The sequence below is a fragment of the Anas acuta genome, chromosome 2, assembly GCF_963932015.1.
Source record: "Anas acuta chromosome 2, bAnaAcu1.1, whole genome shotgun sequence".
NCBI lineage: Eukaryota > Metazoa > Chordata > Aves > Anseriformes > Anatidae > Anas > Anas acuta.
The window spans coordinates 41,454,413-41,471,731 of NC_088980.1; the positions used below are offsets into that span (position 1 = coordinate 41,454,413).

General features: G+C 34.5%; 1 protein-coding gene across 13 annotated transcripts in view; it reads right to left on the reverse strand.

The window, feature by feature from the left end:
• Positions 1–107: 107 nt before the first annotated feature.
• SLC4A7 (solute carrier family 4 member 7) overlaps positions 108–17,319 on the reverse strand; it is an 89,604-nt gene continuing 72,392 nt past the window's right edge. For 8 of the 13 annotated variants that reach the window (XM_068674418.1, XM_068674414.1, XM_068674423.1 and 5 more), the window contains 11 exons: positions 15,038–15,143; positions 13,093–13,254; positions 12,063–12,176; positions 11,460–11,621; positions 10,928–11,179; positions 8,787–8,855; positions 8,211–8,384; positions 7,822–7,953; positions 7,026–7,126; positions 5,195–5,302; positions 108–4,532 (listed from right to left, as the gene is read on the reverse strand). In XM_068674418.1, coding sequence (XP_068530519.1) covers positions 4,451–4,532; positions 5,195–5,302; positions 7,026–7,126; positions 7,822–7,953; positions 8,211–8,384; positions 8,787–8,855; positions 10,928–11,179; positions 11,460–11,621; positions 12,063–12,176; positions 13,093–13,254; positions 15,038–15,143 — 1,462 coding nt within the window. In that variant the 3' untranslated portion in view covers positions 108–4,450. Of the gene's footprint in view, positions 4,533–5,194; positions 5,303–6,740; positions 6,793–7,025; positions 7,127–7,821; positions 7,954–8,210; positions 8,385–8,786; positions 8,856–10,927; positions 11,180–11,459; positions 11,622–12,062; positions 12,177–13,092; positions 13,255–15,037; positions 15,144–17,319 lie in introns of all 13 variants that reach the window. The other 5 variants (XM_068674422.1, XM_068674420.1, XM_068674424.1 and 2 more) reach the window with 2 other exon arrangements.

Consider the following 17,319-nt stretch of genomic DNA (forward strand, 5'->3'; position numbering starts at 1 on the left):
CCGCCGACGCCGGCCGCCGTTGCCATGGGCACGCGGACGCCGCTGGCCCTGACATGGCTGCCGCGGGCGCAGCCCGGCCCGCAATAAAAACGCCAAAAGCCCTCAGATTTATTGTTCGGTTGATTTTTATTGCTTTTACCAACTGTCTGAAACGTTACAAAAGATAATTTTATTCTACCAGTAATTAAAACAATAAAGGCTGGATCTTTCACATCAAAGACAAGTCTGAGAGTCGTGTTTTCTACAGGAACTGAATAGCGAGCGGTTCTACGTTTGGAATAATGTTGTCACTGGCTTTGGATTTTGTTAAATTAAAAAAGCATCATTGTAATTAGAAAAACAGTCATAAAAATTTGAACCGTACAGTTATCACATTTCAAATAATCAGCGTTAAGATCAAAATCGTAGTTCAGCTACAGATGCTGAACCATGGAAGACCCAGTTGCGCAGGAGTATCAGCAACGATAGAAAGAAAACCCATTATAAATCACGTGTCTTGTTGATAAATCATCATTTAGAAAAGTACTGATTTTCAAACTCAGTCATTATTCCAAATAAACGTCAACAGATACTAAATTCAATATGAAAGTGTCTTTAGATTAACTTCAACGACAACTAAGAAGTTCCTATAAGTTTTCACTAAAAAGTTACAAAATAAAATTGACTTAAAATTCTAAGCAATTTGCTTTGTATTTATAGCACTACTTTTACACTGACTCAAAGCTGTGTGCTTCTAGTCTTAAAATCTGCTGTAAAATAAATTACTGTTGGTATAAACAAAGTATTTCACACGTTTGTACTGTACTTGATAATGAATTTGAACTAGATGAGTAATTAAAACATTACTAATCACATACAGCAAAATGAAAACTAAAATCATAGCGATGCTCATCTAACAGACTACATTTCTGACCCAAAAATCATGAACCATTTATCTTCTGATTTACAGAATGTATGTACAAGATAACCCTTTAAAATGGTGCAGGCTCTGTGACATGACACCAATTTGTTACAGATATATTTTACAACAAGTTGAACCTGTCTTTGCAAAGGGCACAAATTAGGAAGCTACCATATAAAGACAAAGATAGAGGTGAAGTAGATGAAAAGTTATTGGAGAGCTTTCATTACATATAGAAAAAATGGCCAATACATTTGGTTGAAAAATCCCACTAGGGCACCAAATTCTATCCTAACAGGCTTTACGACGACAAACTTGGCAATTTGGAACATTTCACTAAATAACAATGTAAGATGTCCTGTTACAGCTGCAAAATTAATCTAGGAAGAAACTATAATGAACTTGGGCATATGTAAACAGAATGAAATCGTAATACACATGAAAAGTACTAAAGAGTTTTGTAGAACATAATTTAAACAGGAGACTGCATTTTCTCTGAAATATTTTAGATAATTTAAATGGAGTGGTCAAAATTAAGACCTACACTTTATGTAAACATTCATATTTATAAATAAATTAGAAAAAGAAAAGGGAAAAAAAAAAAAAACAAAACAAAACAGGGACTTCCTGAGGTGGCTCTGCAGCCAGATACACAGTAGCACTAAGCTCCATTCCGGGAAACCAAGGCATCTAAAAAAAGTGCAGGGTTGTTTATTTTCTTAACTGTTGGAATGGAAATATATTGGCTTAATTTTTATAGGGCTTAATCCCTATGAAAGAATCAGTGCACAGTATTTATCACTGTTCTTTTGTACCCATTAAGGCAAAACATAAATCTACATATGGTCTGTTGATTATATCATTAGCTGTTTTACTTTAATACTATGCACAATTTTAAAGCAGAAGTGGTGTAAAATGAGCAGCAAATTACTTAACCATAAGTTATCAATGGGTTTTTTATGCACTTAATACCAGGTCTTCTTGTATTTGTGTGGGGTGGGAAAAGTGCAAGCATAAAGTACTACTAACAAAGAACACTGGAACTAAAGGTCACTGTAAACTGCTTTGCAAGTCATAGTACTTCTGGCACTGATTTAAATGTCTACACAATTAATGAAGAAATACTGTGATTAGACATGTGGACCTTTTTTTTATTATTATTAATATTAATCCACTAGAGAAAAGCCCACTTCTTTTAATATTGGCCCAAACTTAACCCTTCAGAAGAAGCCAGTTAAAAGATGTGCAGCACCAGGAAACCCTGATTTCTGGCATTAAAGAGTTAAAAATCTAAGAGGCTTATACTAATTTTTGGGGGGTCTTTGGAAATCACTGTAGGGCTGTGAACATGAAGTATAAAATACTAACAGGAAGACTTGTACATGAGTAGTGTACTGTGGATAACACTATGTAAACTGCTCAAAATAGTATTTTCCCACTTTCACCAGGAACTAACTAACAGTCAACAACTGTGGTTTACTTTTTTTTTTTTTCTTTTTCATAACGCTAAATTTTTGGAAAACCATCTGCCATACTTTTATTGCATCTCAGTTTGACTAGAAGGAAAGCACAGGTATTTTCTGACAGAAAACATACTCAAGGTAAGGCACAAGCTACACTACTACATCTAAGGAAAAAGGAGCATCAATACAGGCCATACACAGTATTAGTCAAATCGGTAATGCAGACCTCACTTTTTTTCCCTGACCTGAGCCTTCATCATGACAGTTTGGGTAGGACTACTCATATTGCTGTACGTTATGATTTTCAGTAAACTGCCTTATCAATTCAGCCAAATGGAAAAGAACATAAAACAACAACAACTACATTATATGTAAAGCAAAAGGTAACAGTGCGTGTAACTTAAAAGCTGTTTTTAAATATTTCCACTTATTCTCACTGATTGGTTTATTTTGTAACATACAATCATCTTCTGTCCAAGCGTCAATTCTCTGAAGAGCACCAGAATTCCACCTTAAATGGTGTTTTCAGATGAACTCCACCCTCTTCCAAAATCTTCTCCTTTTGCTTTTGTTGAGAATTTTACCATGCAGCCCATGGTAAAACTCCCAACTTTGCTAAAAACAGAATTAAGCAAGCAGCCATAGTCTCGGTTTGACATTCACACAGATCTCAATTAAAGCCATTTTAACACATTCAGAAAGGGCTGGTATCACTTCAGAAAATAGACCATTTCAGGAAATAAAGTCAAGAAACTAAGGCATAAGGCAAAAAGAAAAAAAAATAATGGACACTGCAGCAGGTAAGCAATCAAGATTTTCATTTACACATAAAATTCTCATTTGAGATATTATAATGCTAAACACTAGACCTTGAAAATAAGTACAATAAAATGCACTGACTGCATTTTTATCAGTGAGCCCCCAAAAATCCCATTTACTTTAATAAATGAATATTTATTTTTTCAATTGTTCTAACATGATAAAATTTTATACTAATTAAAATAAATAAAATGTTTAAAATTAAGTTGGTGTGCTATCATATATGCCCTTTACAATGGAGAAGATCAGAACTGTACAAACAAATACCACAAGCAATTTGTAATCCATAAAATAATACTGATCATAAACCTATCACAGAATTAAACCATGGCAAATTTAATCAAATACACAGTGAATTTTAAAATGAATTAAGCAAGAAAAATATTTTGATGAGGACAAGAAATACTCTGAAATGTCAGTCTTACAGTTGAGTATATCAGGTTTTCAAAGTCAGTGGAAAACGTAAAAACAGGAAAACAATTCAAGAGTGCTAGTGTAGCAAGTATGTATGACTTCCTATAGACCAAATTGCTATCTGTAAATCCAATTTATATTGTGTAAACATGGAGTTTCCAGAATGGCAAATACTGACTTGGGATTGTAACTATAGTTACTGCACTCATACTGCTACTGAATGACAATGAAAAATCAAGAGTGTATTTTAAAAAATAGTAGCAGAACAGAATATTTACATATATTTTAAGGATTGATTAGCCACCTGACTTAGGGCTCTAGGCCATGTCTGTAAAATATGAGTGACAGAATCCAAATAACATTAGCATGTAGTGGAGACATAAAACACAGTAGTTCATGTTAACAGCACATTAATAATTGATCTATGAAATCACAAAAAAATACCCTGCAAAAACAAGCAGTAATTTCCTGCACAGAAAACAAACTTCTGTAGCGCACATTATAAACAGAGGTATTGCAAAATTCTAAGCAATGTGGACCAGTAATCATCAGCAAAAGCTGACTTAACTTTTATGCACATACTGATTATTGAAAATAATATGCATTCATTACAATCTTCCTATTTAAAAATTAAAATAAAACTTCCGATAAAATAAATAGCTGAAGTGTGATTACCACTCATCTGACTTGTAGGAAAATCTTCTCCTTATGTAAGCATATCTACAGTGCCCTAAACAATGGCAGAATTAAATACATATTACTTAAATTGGAAATCACACTTCAATGGTGTAATACCCTACAGTGATATATACACACGCACAAATACACACAATTAATTCCCCTTGGTTCAGTTCTATAAAGATGTTTCAGCATCCACGTATTTCACAACAGGTGCATCTTCTACATTTATTTTCACACTTTCCGGCTTCTCAGGGCTGTTGAAAGTAAAGATGATCATGATCATTTGAGATACGGTTCACATTACTGAAGGTTGCTTATCAAACATTTCATACGTAACAGTCAACACAGCACTTTATTCAAGTATATTTCTTATACAGCAAAGATGATATTTCAGTCAGGTTTAATTTGTAGAGAGTTTTAAAGTGTGCGGGGGGGGGGGGGAGGGGGAGGGGAGGGGGAGGGGGGATACATGACACCAAAAAAACACCAACCCAGGGAAGACCCTACCAGCGTACCAGTGAAAGTGCTGGACTTACCTTTTATTCCCACTGGCATTTGTAATATTTAGGAACAAACAATTCCCATGCTTGTACACAGTCTAATAAAACTTCTAGAAACCCTAAACCCAGAGTAGCATACAGTTGTATTAAGCAAATTAAGAGTAGCAATTAAGAGTAGCTTTAAAACTATAATAATACATTTAACAAAACAACTAGAATTCCTTAGACATTGTTTAACTTCAGCGTAGAAAGAAAAAATTAAGTTCAAATTCAAGTTCCCTGCAAGTGAAAAGTAAATGCAAATCTATAAACCATGTATGCTCATTTTTTGAGATATATTTCAAGAAATACGAGCACAGCTATTAGCTGCTAAACACAAGACAGTAGTTAGAAAATGCGTGAGTAATTATAGCTACCTCAGGTTAGCTCTGGTTACTTTGGCATTCTCAGAATTCATGGAAAGAGCCTTCCACTGTGCAGTTTTGGCCATTTCGTCTGATATGTTTACAATTGAGGGATCAACGCTAAAGAACAAACATACTTTCTGGTTAGTATTCAATACCTTGCAACAGCATTATACTTATCGTCACTCATCAATTACATCAGTTGTGCCTTCTTTGAATATTTACACAGCCACAAGTTGAATTCACCCCTTAGAAAGGTATTTAAACAAAAATTTGAAAAAGTTTAACTCGCTTGTGCAGCCTTTATCATGTATCATAAAGCAGTTTCTCACATAGATATCACTACAAGATTGTGACCATCTCTTTTCTGAATAATCTGTAACTTCAGAAAACTAATTTGGCATGTTCAGGAAAAATGCAATTAATCATACTGTTCTGCTAATGCTTTCATAGATCAGAATTATTTTAGACAGTTTCCAGGAAATAATCAAGTGCAAAAGAATAGATGTTAATAAAAATCTCAAACTGGTAATTCAGTTGAGGTTAAAAAGTAGTAAGAATCTATAAATCTCAGTATCTGGACCTTTTCATTTTACCTCCTGCAGAAGTTCAGCCTCACAGGTGGTAAGCTTTCAAAACCAACAAGCTTCACACATCTACATGTAAAGACAACTTCGGTGTTGCCTGTAGGTATGTATTTTGTTCTGTTCCACACTTAAGCTTCAGAATCTACCCCAGAGGATAAGATCTTTCAAATTAGCACAGAAACATTTCAAAGTTTGTATGTTTTTGTTTTATTTTGTTTTGCTTGTTTTTTGAACTCAGGAATCCCCACACAATTCAAGACAGTAAAATATATAGTAAATACATAAGCATGCAGTTGGGGAAATCATAGTTCTGTTGTGAAAGTAATTAGCATCTTGATTTAAAACAAAATGCTTTTGTTTTAACAAAGTGCCATTGTCATTTGAGTTGCTGAAGTTGGATTAAGCCTGCTCTTAATGTAGTCAATAGGACTCAGCAGGAATATCTATCTAACCCCAAAATCTGCCTGTTCCCAACCCAGGTCAGGATAGACCTCTAAAGCCCAATTTTTAAACCTTGGCACCCTTAATACTAGAGAGTTTAAAAAAAAAAAAAAGCTGACAAGCTATTTATCTATCACATCTTCCAGGTGTGTTGGCAGCTGTAAAATACCTTGCTACTAATCATAACAGTTCAGTATTAAGAGATACATACTGATGCAAAATGCCTTCTACTGCTGGAAGAATCTTTTAATCTGTGAAATTCCAGTACTTCCTTTTCTGGAAGAGAATTGATAACCCCACTGCACTCACATTTATGTTAAGAAAATAGTCTTCTTAAGCAACAAGGCTACCTGTAAAACATTTGGTTTTTAGAAATTACAGACTTTAGCCCTCACTTAAATAAACCATCAAAGAACTGCACACTTAGACTTTGTCTGAAAAATCCAAGTGGCTGGTAAATATATGGCTCAACTGATGCTATTAGTTGTATTTCATGCATAGTAGCACGCAAGTACTCCATGAAAACTGACCAAGGAAGCTTCTTCACCTTGAGTACAGCTGGTTGAAACTGAGTCATCTGATCTGTTCAAGATGGTCACGTAAATTTATCATTAAGATGCAGTTTTAAAGAAGAAAAAAAATAAACCAACAAAAATGCCACTTTAACACCATGAGATATACCTTAATACTTCCTAATCAAGGAAGAGTGACAAGCTTGGGGAAAAAAAATTAAACTTATACACAACTAACTCAGCATAAAGCAAATTATGTTATTTGATACAAAACCTTTTAAAAAGTCCTGCATTTTTTTATACCTGTATTTTAGGGTTTTTACGGGAAAATTCAAGACATTTCCTTCTCCATATTGAAGGTGTACGCTTTCATTGTCCCCTGTCTGAAGCATTCTCTCTGCTTCCTGTAAATTTCAAGTAAACATTTGATAAAATTAGTCATGTAGCAGAGATAAAACAATTCTCACACTGACAATGTATTTCAATAGGGGTATGGGGGTTCCCTGTAGGTACTGTAATTCAAGCAAGACATCTAGTTATGACCTCCTTTGCTATTACAAACATGTAAACTGGGGAAGAGGGTGTTACTTTTTAAGTTTAAGGAATTCAACTTGTTGGTGTACAGTTAGTGGAGACTTTTATGGAGAAATTATGCAAGTGCATTATTACCAACTAGCAGTTGTTTTTAACTACCACTCTGCACACAAACACAAGCAGAATGTCCCTTATATGGTAAACAGCTTTGTCTCTACTTTAAGCAGAGTAGATCCCTACTCCACTGTGTTTCTCTCTCATCCATTACCCACCTTCACACCTGATGAAAAACAAAGGCAACAACATTTTGTGCCAAGAACCGGTTCTTTCTAAACCGTTTGCTAATTTTCATCACAGGGAGTCATAACTCATAATAGCATCCTCAAAATAGTAACTTTCCTTAATTGCCAGTAATTGTTCTCTATCATTAAATCTCATTAGTGGAAAACTTCAAAACGTGCGTTTGGTTATAAAGTCATATGCTCATGGCACTTAAAATCCTTTGTGTCATTAAGCATTTTCTAATGATTTATAACATGCTCAGTTTGAGTGGTTTTACACTTACTGCCTTCTCTTTTTTCTTTTTGTCGTCTTCTTTCTTCTTTTTACTTTCTGGCATAAGATCATCAAGCCAGCTAAGCTCTCTTTTGGTGAAACATAAATCCATGAGCTTGCGAATGAACACTAATGCTAGAACCTTAAGGGAATCATAAACAGAATAATTTATATTAAACTACCGAAATTAAGAAAAATGCACATGCACTTCTAGTATATTCAGTATTTTTAACTGCAGCCTTTTTTTTTTTTTTTTTTTTTATAATACTAGTTTTTACCTTACTGAAAAGCTGGATCATTTCCCCTTCCCTCTTAAGGTAGTAACACATTCTGGGGAGATACTGGATGATGATGCACACGCTCTTGGCAAATGATTAACTTGTAGAACGGATAACTTACCATCATAGGGAAAACAACAGCAGCTGCAGAGGCTTTAATCACCCACAACAGAACAAGACAAGTGAGCTGAATAACTGTAAAGATATGGACCTTCCAGAGTGGTACATAACGTAGATATATCAGGTCAGGTTGATGTTTGGCAGGCATTCCAAACAGTTTTATACGGTCAAAAAACTGCATTGAAAAACAAAAACATCCTTCAGTTAATGATTTTCTTCCTCTCCAAAACAAACAAACACTCCAGAAAGATAAATTTATCCCAACTAAAATACTAACAAAGGACACTAAAAATTCAAGGAGGTGTGGTTGGGGGCTGTTTTGTTTTCCTCTTAGCCATTAGTACTAGAACATTTTAAGAGTATTTCAGAAAATTTGTTGTTCAGCTACACTACTAAAATAATAAACGCAGAACAAATGAGAAGTGAAGACAGTGGCCACTCAACATGACAGGAAATTATCTTACATCCTTAGGATATTATCCTACATCCTACTCTGAAAATAAATATTGGCTTACGTTATTGATGCTTCTTTTCTTGTAGTGGTAAAAACAAATTGTTCCTTAAAATCGGATTTTACCTGAATGCCTTTTAATGAAGAAACTCCCATGTAGAGAAAGACACCATACAAAACTGGCATTGGAATAAACTGCAGAAGAAAAAGCACCAGTTACTTGGAGAATCAACACGACATACCATTGCAGTCCATATTAGTGAAATACATTATCTGTTTTTACATCGTATTTTTACCTACGTGAAAAAATTGTACAGACTGAAGCTCTATTTATAGAGAAAATAAACACAGCAGTCAACAGCAAAAAAAAAAAAAAAAAAAAAGCTGGGAGGTGGTGAAGGTCCTGTGTTCTTCCCATAGATCTACTATTAAAGTGTGTCATCGTGATTTAAAAAAAAAAAACTAGTAAGAATGGACAGTCTAGACTGAACATTTTCTAGGTTGCTACCAATATTTCTATTAATGCTAAGGATGTTGGTTTAGGTTCCTACTTGATAGGAAGTGCATTGAGACTACCACCTTCATGAAACTGCCATATGAAGCTTGCCGTATTTTCTTTTCCCCCCTCACTAAACTGGTGTTTCAGGATCTGCTGAAGCAAAAAAGAAACCATATCTAGTGATCTATAAAAATCTATTCATTTTTCAAGGCTAAATATTTCTCCAGTAGTAAGATTTAAACTGATCTTCCTAAGATAATGAAGTTGTTCACTAATTTTAGTGGCAGTTCCATCAAGCCTCTGCAGCCTACCGAAAGCAGACGAGGCTTGCTTTGCTCCCAAATTCATGAAAGATCTGAATAAAGGACAGTCAGGATGTAATTGGAAGCCTTAATAAAAACTGCTGCTATCAAGACTGAACAAAAGCCTTTATCGAAACTTAAAATAGTGTGCAATAAAACTATGCCTTAGGGATTTATTACTGTGTGTGTATATATAGAAGATGGTATCTTCATCATGAGCTATGTAATTTGACTTGCTAGTACTTCTTCAGCATTAACTTCTGCATTAAATCAGCATATATCAGCACATGGAACAAAAACACAGCAGCTTAAAAATTCAAGCCTTTCTCTTATTTCTTGATTTTGAACAATAACAGCTGTTTACAATGAAAAAGAAAAGTATTTCAGAGTGACTTGTAGTAATCCCATTCCTATTACACTGGATCCCACAGCAAATTAAAGTATTAGTTTCCAAGAATCAGTTGTTAAAAAGTGCAATAAATATCAGGCTTCAACAATCAGCACCTTTACTTAGTGCTTTTGAGCAACAATAAATCTATTTTAATATTTCTGCTTTTGATTCTGGCAGTTTCCATTATACAGCTCAGCTCTTGGTAGCTTTTCTACCAGGGATTGTCTTATCTGAGTATATATATTTTAAATACTGCTTTATTTTATTCAGACCTCTATGGTCTTTAACAAGCATAAACGATCAGTTATTAAAAATTTATGATATGTAGTCTTAATAATAAACTATAGCTATGTGTTCATAGATCTATTTCCTCCCATTACCCCATCTTAAACAGCCATTAGAAGCTACCTTTTTGTGAAATGAGTTGTGATCTATCTTCTACAAAATTCTTCACAGGTATTGGTAATTATGCAATTCTATGCCACAACTGCTATTTTGACAAATGATTTTCTCTCCTAACTACTGAAGTCAGCACAACAAAACAGAAGTGAAACTTATTTTACTCTTATCTGAGCAAAAAGCTTACTGAACTGATAAAAATTCAGAGGCAAAGTGTCAGCTGAGGCCACAATCTGACCTGCAGAATCTCTTATTACACCATGATGCTGTGTAAGGTCATCTCAACACTTTAAACCTCAAAGGCAGTTTAAAAAGCTGGAAAATAAAGAAAAGTGAGCAATGTCATTTCTGATGATCACTTCTAGTACTGTGTGTTTCTGCTTCTTTGGCCATATTACATTACTTCTGTTCTAGTGACTTTATCACTCTCTCCTTTTTTAAAAAAGATTGTTAGCAGGAAAATTTGGTAACATGGACAAAGATTCTTCTCTGCTCACTACACTTCTAGCTTGTTCAGTTTTCTTGCGTCTTCCTCCATTGTTTCTATTCATCTAACTCGATAACAAGTCTAGATATGTTTTACTTAACATAATAAAACTTGGTAACGTCACAAAAAAATAAATCACAAAAGGAAAGTACAAAGAACAAAAAAAAATATGAGAATAAACTCTTTTACCTTTAACACAGAGGTCATGAACACTGAAAGACCCATGAGGACAAAAATCATCAATCCTGTCACTCGCTGCTCCCGGATTCCCAAAAACTTTGGTTGCTCTCCCGGTGCAGAGCACTCAGATTCAACTTTCAGGCTGTTAACATGACTTATGGACAGGACAGTTGCTGCGACAAACCATGGTAAACCCATGATAGAACATACACCCAACATAACACCAACCATGAACAGATCAAGATGATAACCACAGCCTTTCTGTAAAATTAAGCAAAGAAATGAATCATTTGATAAAGTTTGTACTATATTACTATACAAGATTTATAAACATAGTTGGTAAATAACATATTACTAAAAAAGTTAAAGACGTTGGAAGGGCCCAAAAAATTAGAGTTGTTCTTTGCATTAGTCGATATGTATGTTTATATAGCAGCTGCTGGTAATGTTTCACAGACTTACAGAATTAACCTACATGTAATTTAAAATAAACTCGACTTACAAAAAATTAAGAGTTTTGTGAAAATGGATATACTTTTACCTTCAGTTTATGCTCTTTTCTGTTTATAATAACAGCTGTTATTTGTTGATCCATGAAAATGAGAATCGTACAGAGTAAGGCAGGAACCGCAGCTATCAGCAACGTCCACCAAGGATTGCCTCCAAGAGGATCTATGAACCATCCTCGGTCTTTTCTCGTGGGCTGATAAAATAAATAAGAATTAATTCACTAAAACTTCAGATTTCATTGCAACAAACATTAGCTGCAATGAACAGGTCAGTAGTCTTATTAAACGTGAGCTTAGATTTTTCTTCCCGTATCTCTGATAAAAATACTGACTAGCTGTTAAACATGAACAGCTTGAATGAAAACATGAGACTTGAATGAAAAAAATTAAAATAATCCATTGCATTCATTGACTTCTGCACATTTGCACAAAAGGATACATCCTTTTCAGTGATACTACAATGTAAAGCATAGTGGTTTATTTCACGAGAGACATACGCTCAGAAAAGAAGAGAGATTAACAACTACAATTTAAATAAAAAAAATAAAATCCTCTTTCAATTCAATTCCATTGTTCTATTGCCTATAAAACTTCAAGAATTAAAAAAGTTTATTTTAAAAGGTTTTGTTTCTTACTTCAAATTTCTCTGGAACATGAAGCTTAGGAGAAGGTACTCCTACAAGATAGTCAATCAAAACCATGATTACAATGGTCAGAAATACTGCAAAGTCACTGATGGTAGAACGCACCTATAAAGAAAAGATCTGTTAACTCTTGCTGTTTCATCATTACAATTGGCACATATAGAAAGAGAATTTTCTTCCCTATGAATACTGAAGTCTATTTATATTCTACTACACCACTAAATATTATGTTTATTTCCTTTTTTATATTTTAGCTGCCTGCCAGAATAGCATAAAGTTGGAAAAGCTCAGTATTCTCTACAACTGTTGATCTGATGATCTTATTTAACTACCACAAAGAAACAAACTGCTCCAAATTAACGCCTTTCTCATCTTTGTCCTCTCTGGCCTACTAAGAGGATGGGCCATCACAGCTAGTCTCTTGTAGCTTCATTCAGTAAAACCACTGAATTGTTCTCAAAGATGACTTTCTTAAGCATTAGGAACACGGTGTAGGTATGAGTTGAGGTTCAGAGAAAAATCTACCCCCTTTATTTTGACTAGTAGAAACAAGTCCAAGGATAAACAGTAAATTTTAATCATTATATTAACATCTGTTAGAAATAGTCATTCCCTCAGGAACCACTCAGAACTCTTCTGACATCATCAGCTTAGAGAAAGCAACCAGTTGTTCTGTATGACTAGATGAGAGGGAATTGTGTGAAAATAATCACTCCAGATGATACCTGACAATACCTACTAATGTGGAAAGACAAACACTTAGGTGTTCTAATGTTTAGAGTAAAAGAAATTCAGTTCTGAAAATTCTACTCTTCTTTCTTGTAACAAAATTCTAAAATGTTTTAATTTTCTGAATTATTAGCTAATTTTATTTTTAATCGCTTTTCTGTCTTAAAAATGTGGTTAAAGCTGTTCTCTCAGAACAAAGTTCTGAAGAAAAAAACAAAAAACAAAAAAACAAAAAACCTCTGCTAAGTTATACTGATCTACTTAGTACAAAACAACAGTCATGTCTAGTTACCTTAGTTGGGAAATAGCGTTTGGTCTTGAATTGCTTAAGGAAAGAGGAGAGGAAAAACGTTGTAAAGAATAATATGACAGACCAAAAGAGAACATCTGGAATATATGGTCCATGATGGCCACAAGCTGATCCACGAAACACACCATGAAATTCTAAACATTCCTGCAAAGACAGAAAATCCTTAAATTTCTAGTCATGTACAGTATTCAACTTATTTTTTTTTTAACCCTACCAATAAAAAACACACACAAAAATGTCCACAATATCCAAAAGGAGGTTCCTTCTTTCCTCCATCAGCACCTCATCCTGAAATGCCAGAAGTTTGTGTACTGTCAGTTGCGGAAGAGCCACTGTAACAATTACTCATTTCAGAATTCCAAAGATGCCCCAACATTCATCTTTTACGTTCACCTCACTTCTATTCTATTTTTCAAAGCACCACAAGACTGAATGAGTAAATGAGTTTAGTTGAGGACTAAATCCAGGAAAGCAGACTACTCAACATCAACTTTCAATTTAATGAACATAAACATGAGATCTCCCCAGTTTCTCCCACGTCTTTAGTCTCGAGTTTGTTTTGTCCTCATATGGTTAAGGAAAAAAAAAAAAAAACAACAGGATTCTTTCAAAATGAGATTAACCAAATTGGTAGAAATAAACATTCTCTTAAAAGTAAAATATAATAAAATAAAAAACAGAAATGAGTGAAATAAATAAAAAAAATAACATCCTTAGATAACCCCTACCCAAAAGGCTCAGTGAAATGCCAAGTGAATAATTAAAAGCAGACACAAAGTACTAGGAATGAACAAGCCAATTAAGCAAATAGCTGGAAGGAGCAGTCTAGTCCTTACACAGGCTTTTTTTTTTTTTTTGAAGTAACCTATTAAAAAAGTTTCCCCATTAACTACCAATTTTGATTGTAAGCACCACAAAATCTTGAATCAGTCCTACCCATGGGAAGAAAAAATGTTCAAGAAAAAAAGTATATAAAATAAACAAATAAATCTAAAGTATTTATAACAAATTACCTTCTGGGTAGAAGGCAAAAATTGCCTTCCTATGTAATTATGGCAGACTAGGAGCCATTGCTAGTATGTAGAAAATACTACAGCTAAAAAACTCTAGTACAACACTGAGGCTTTTAATAGTTTTTGCTGTACAGAACACATCCTGATTTCACTATGAGCCTCTAGGCTCAGACACAAGAAGAGCCCAGACACAGGTATCTTAATTTTATATATTCTGAGAAGGCTTAAGGAGGCATACAACACTAGCAAATACAGTGCAAAATCTACAGCAGATCTAAATCATACAAAATATGGGCGTAGTCCAGGTGCTAGGGTGCAAGGGTAAACAGATGTGGCTGAAAATATCAAGTTCAGAAAGTAATGCTTTAAGGCTTAGTCTTTCTAACAGCCCTCCCATCTTTTTTTAACCTTCAGTTTTCCAAACAATCAATTTTTAGGTATTTGCTCACTTCACCTCTGTTGTGAGTTTTATACCAATATCTAACATCAACTTAAGAAATGTGTCTGCTGGCATATTTTAACTTCAAGTTCCGTCTTCACATCTTATAAAAATATTTATCCATCCTTTGCAGAAAACTGAAAGTAAGTATATCCCCTGTTTATTCATCTCATCACATTCATCTGCACTTCAGAAAGAAGACTGCTCTGTCTACCAGTATTGAAGTGGCTACCTCAGGCAGCCATTTAAGACACTACAATTTAATATCATTTAATGTCACTTATCTAAAACAGTACAATGACTGCTTAAAAACATTATTGGAGGAATAAAAGTATTCAAAATACATTTTTTTAAGAAATCAGTCCTCGCTCAAAGTGAGAAAGAAACCAGATGAAATATATTAACAAGACCAGTATTGTGTGGTTGTTTGTTGTTGTTTTTTATACATACAAATATATAACTTTTAGATACTCACAGATACTGTAAGGTTACTCCATACAATAGTTTCCACAGACTTATTCATTTTCCCCCAGACCCGCAAGGTTTCGTTGCTAGGGTTCTGAGGCTCAGAGCACACACATCTGAAGGGAAGAAAGAAAGAAAGAGTTAAAAAAAAAAGATAAGCTTTTAAGCACAAAAGTGACAAACACACTGATCTTAAGTAATTTCAAAAAATCCTGAGGAGCTTAAGCCAGAGTTTATCCCAACCTTCTACAAAACAAGCAAAGCACAGGGCTGACATGAAATGAATTACATTTTTTTCCCATGGAGGTAAAGGAGATAAAACATGTTGCTAAGAAGTAAATGCACAGCAGTTTCTACAGATTGGACAAAATCTAACCCATGTATTTTAAAGAGTTAGAAGCAGAAAAGACATTAACTTAAATATGTGACTGATCTGCCAGTTTTTAAGTATATTACCTGAAAATAAAATTAAATAGATGATATATGCAGATATCTATATATTGTGAATCAAAGAAGAAAAAAATCCAAACGACACCACCTTACAACATCACTAAACAAAAATATACTGTGTTATTCATAAAAATTTCCACATAAGGTTTTCTAGACACAAATAGGTTTCTGTGACTGTGTACAAATTGAGGTCTTCAGATTTCTATACAGCATACCATACTACAGTGAGGCAAAATTCAGTTCCTACCACTGTACACCAACATAAGAGAGAACAGAGACTGGAACTACTACATTTGACTGTCGTCAAAGACTTGGTTTCAACATCCCCATTTCAGAACAGGCACGTCACTAGCCTCTAGAAGTTTCTGAACCATTTCTTTTCAAAACTGTTGGTACCCAGTCATTTATCTTCTATTTTGCATGCCTTCTGATCTACACATGACCAAAAGTGGTCACCCTAAATTTAGACACAATTTGAGTATGTAGTGGGCTAAATGAAGATGTAAAAACATAAATGTCTCATATTTAAAGCATTTGCATGTATCTGTTTTTATAACTTTATGTACAAGTAAAAGTGCTCCTGCCTACTGCAATGGTTCACAGATCTGTTGGCCTACCGAATTTTGTTGGACAGGTTGACAGCAGTACACATCAGTAAAAGAACACATTGAATATTGATTTTATGAGCTGTTTTCAAATAAAGTTACTGAAGTATACCAAAGTAAGTTTGATATGCAAGTATTTATGTAGAAGAAGAGAATCAGATAATTAGCTAGAAGTCTCAGGTGAAACTTTTTTTTTTGTTTGTTTTTTTTTATGAAATTCATCGCAGTACTGAAAAAACAAACAAACAAATAAGAACTCTGGAAGGTAAAACCTGCATCCTAATAGCATGAAGGACTAGAAGGAAAATGCACAAGATGTGTATGGGCAAAACCAATGTAATTTGCAAAGCACGGTATTGAGGAAACTTAGGATGTAAATATACTGTCTTTTGGTGACTGAATTCTAAAGTAACCGCAAAAGAAAATAGGAAAAGATTGGAAAGAAGTAATTCATATAAAGTAGTCACAAACAGAGTAACTTGAGAAAGGAATTGCAACAGTATGATGAAAGGAAAATTAAGCAGCTTTAATCGTTAAAGGCAGTTAACATGAACAAGAACGCTGAAGGAAGACCAACAAATTTCTCAACAAATACAATAAAAGAATGCCGCCAAGTAAATAAGTGGAAATCTGGAAAAAAGAAAAACACAGAATACGTAAGAGTATTCCAGACTGTCTTCTGGCTCACTTAGAAGGTTACGCTCTGAGGGAACAGAAAAAAAAAAAAAAAAAAGAAAAAAAAGCACTTTTAAAAGGCCAGATTTCCTACATCTTTCCAATAGAAAATCAAACCCCCAAAAAACTGAAGCTTGTGAAATATCCAAAATGACAAGTGTGACTCCACATAACGCTGAACCAAGGAGACGTCACTCCTTCCTTTCTGCACGCCAATGGGCATGTGCACATAGCACAGCACACAGTCATGGGCCAAGGGTCAGAAAATAACCTACAGGCCAACAGTTACCGACTGGCCTATTTAATGTGCTCCCCAAGGACCTAGTGAGCTGCATTGCCCACTGGCCTGCTCATGACAAAATGGCCTGGATAGATGGACAGCTGTTAAGACAAGAAAGGGAGTGAAAATATCATGTATGAATGGAATGCAAGCAGCAGTCTGAGAGGGTGCATGCCCAGAAGCAATCATGTCACAGAGGAGGATGCAGACCATCAGGTGGCTTAAACAGAGTAACTGAAAAATGACTTTTGGAAATAAATCAAACAAACAAATAAAATATCC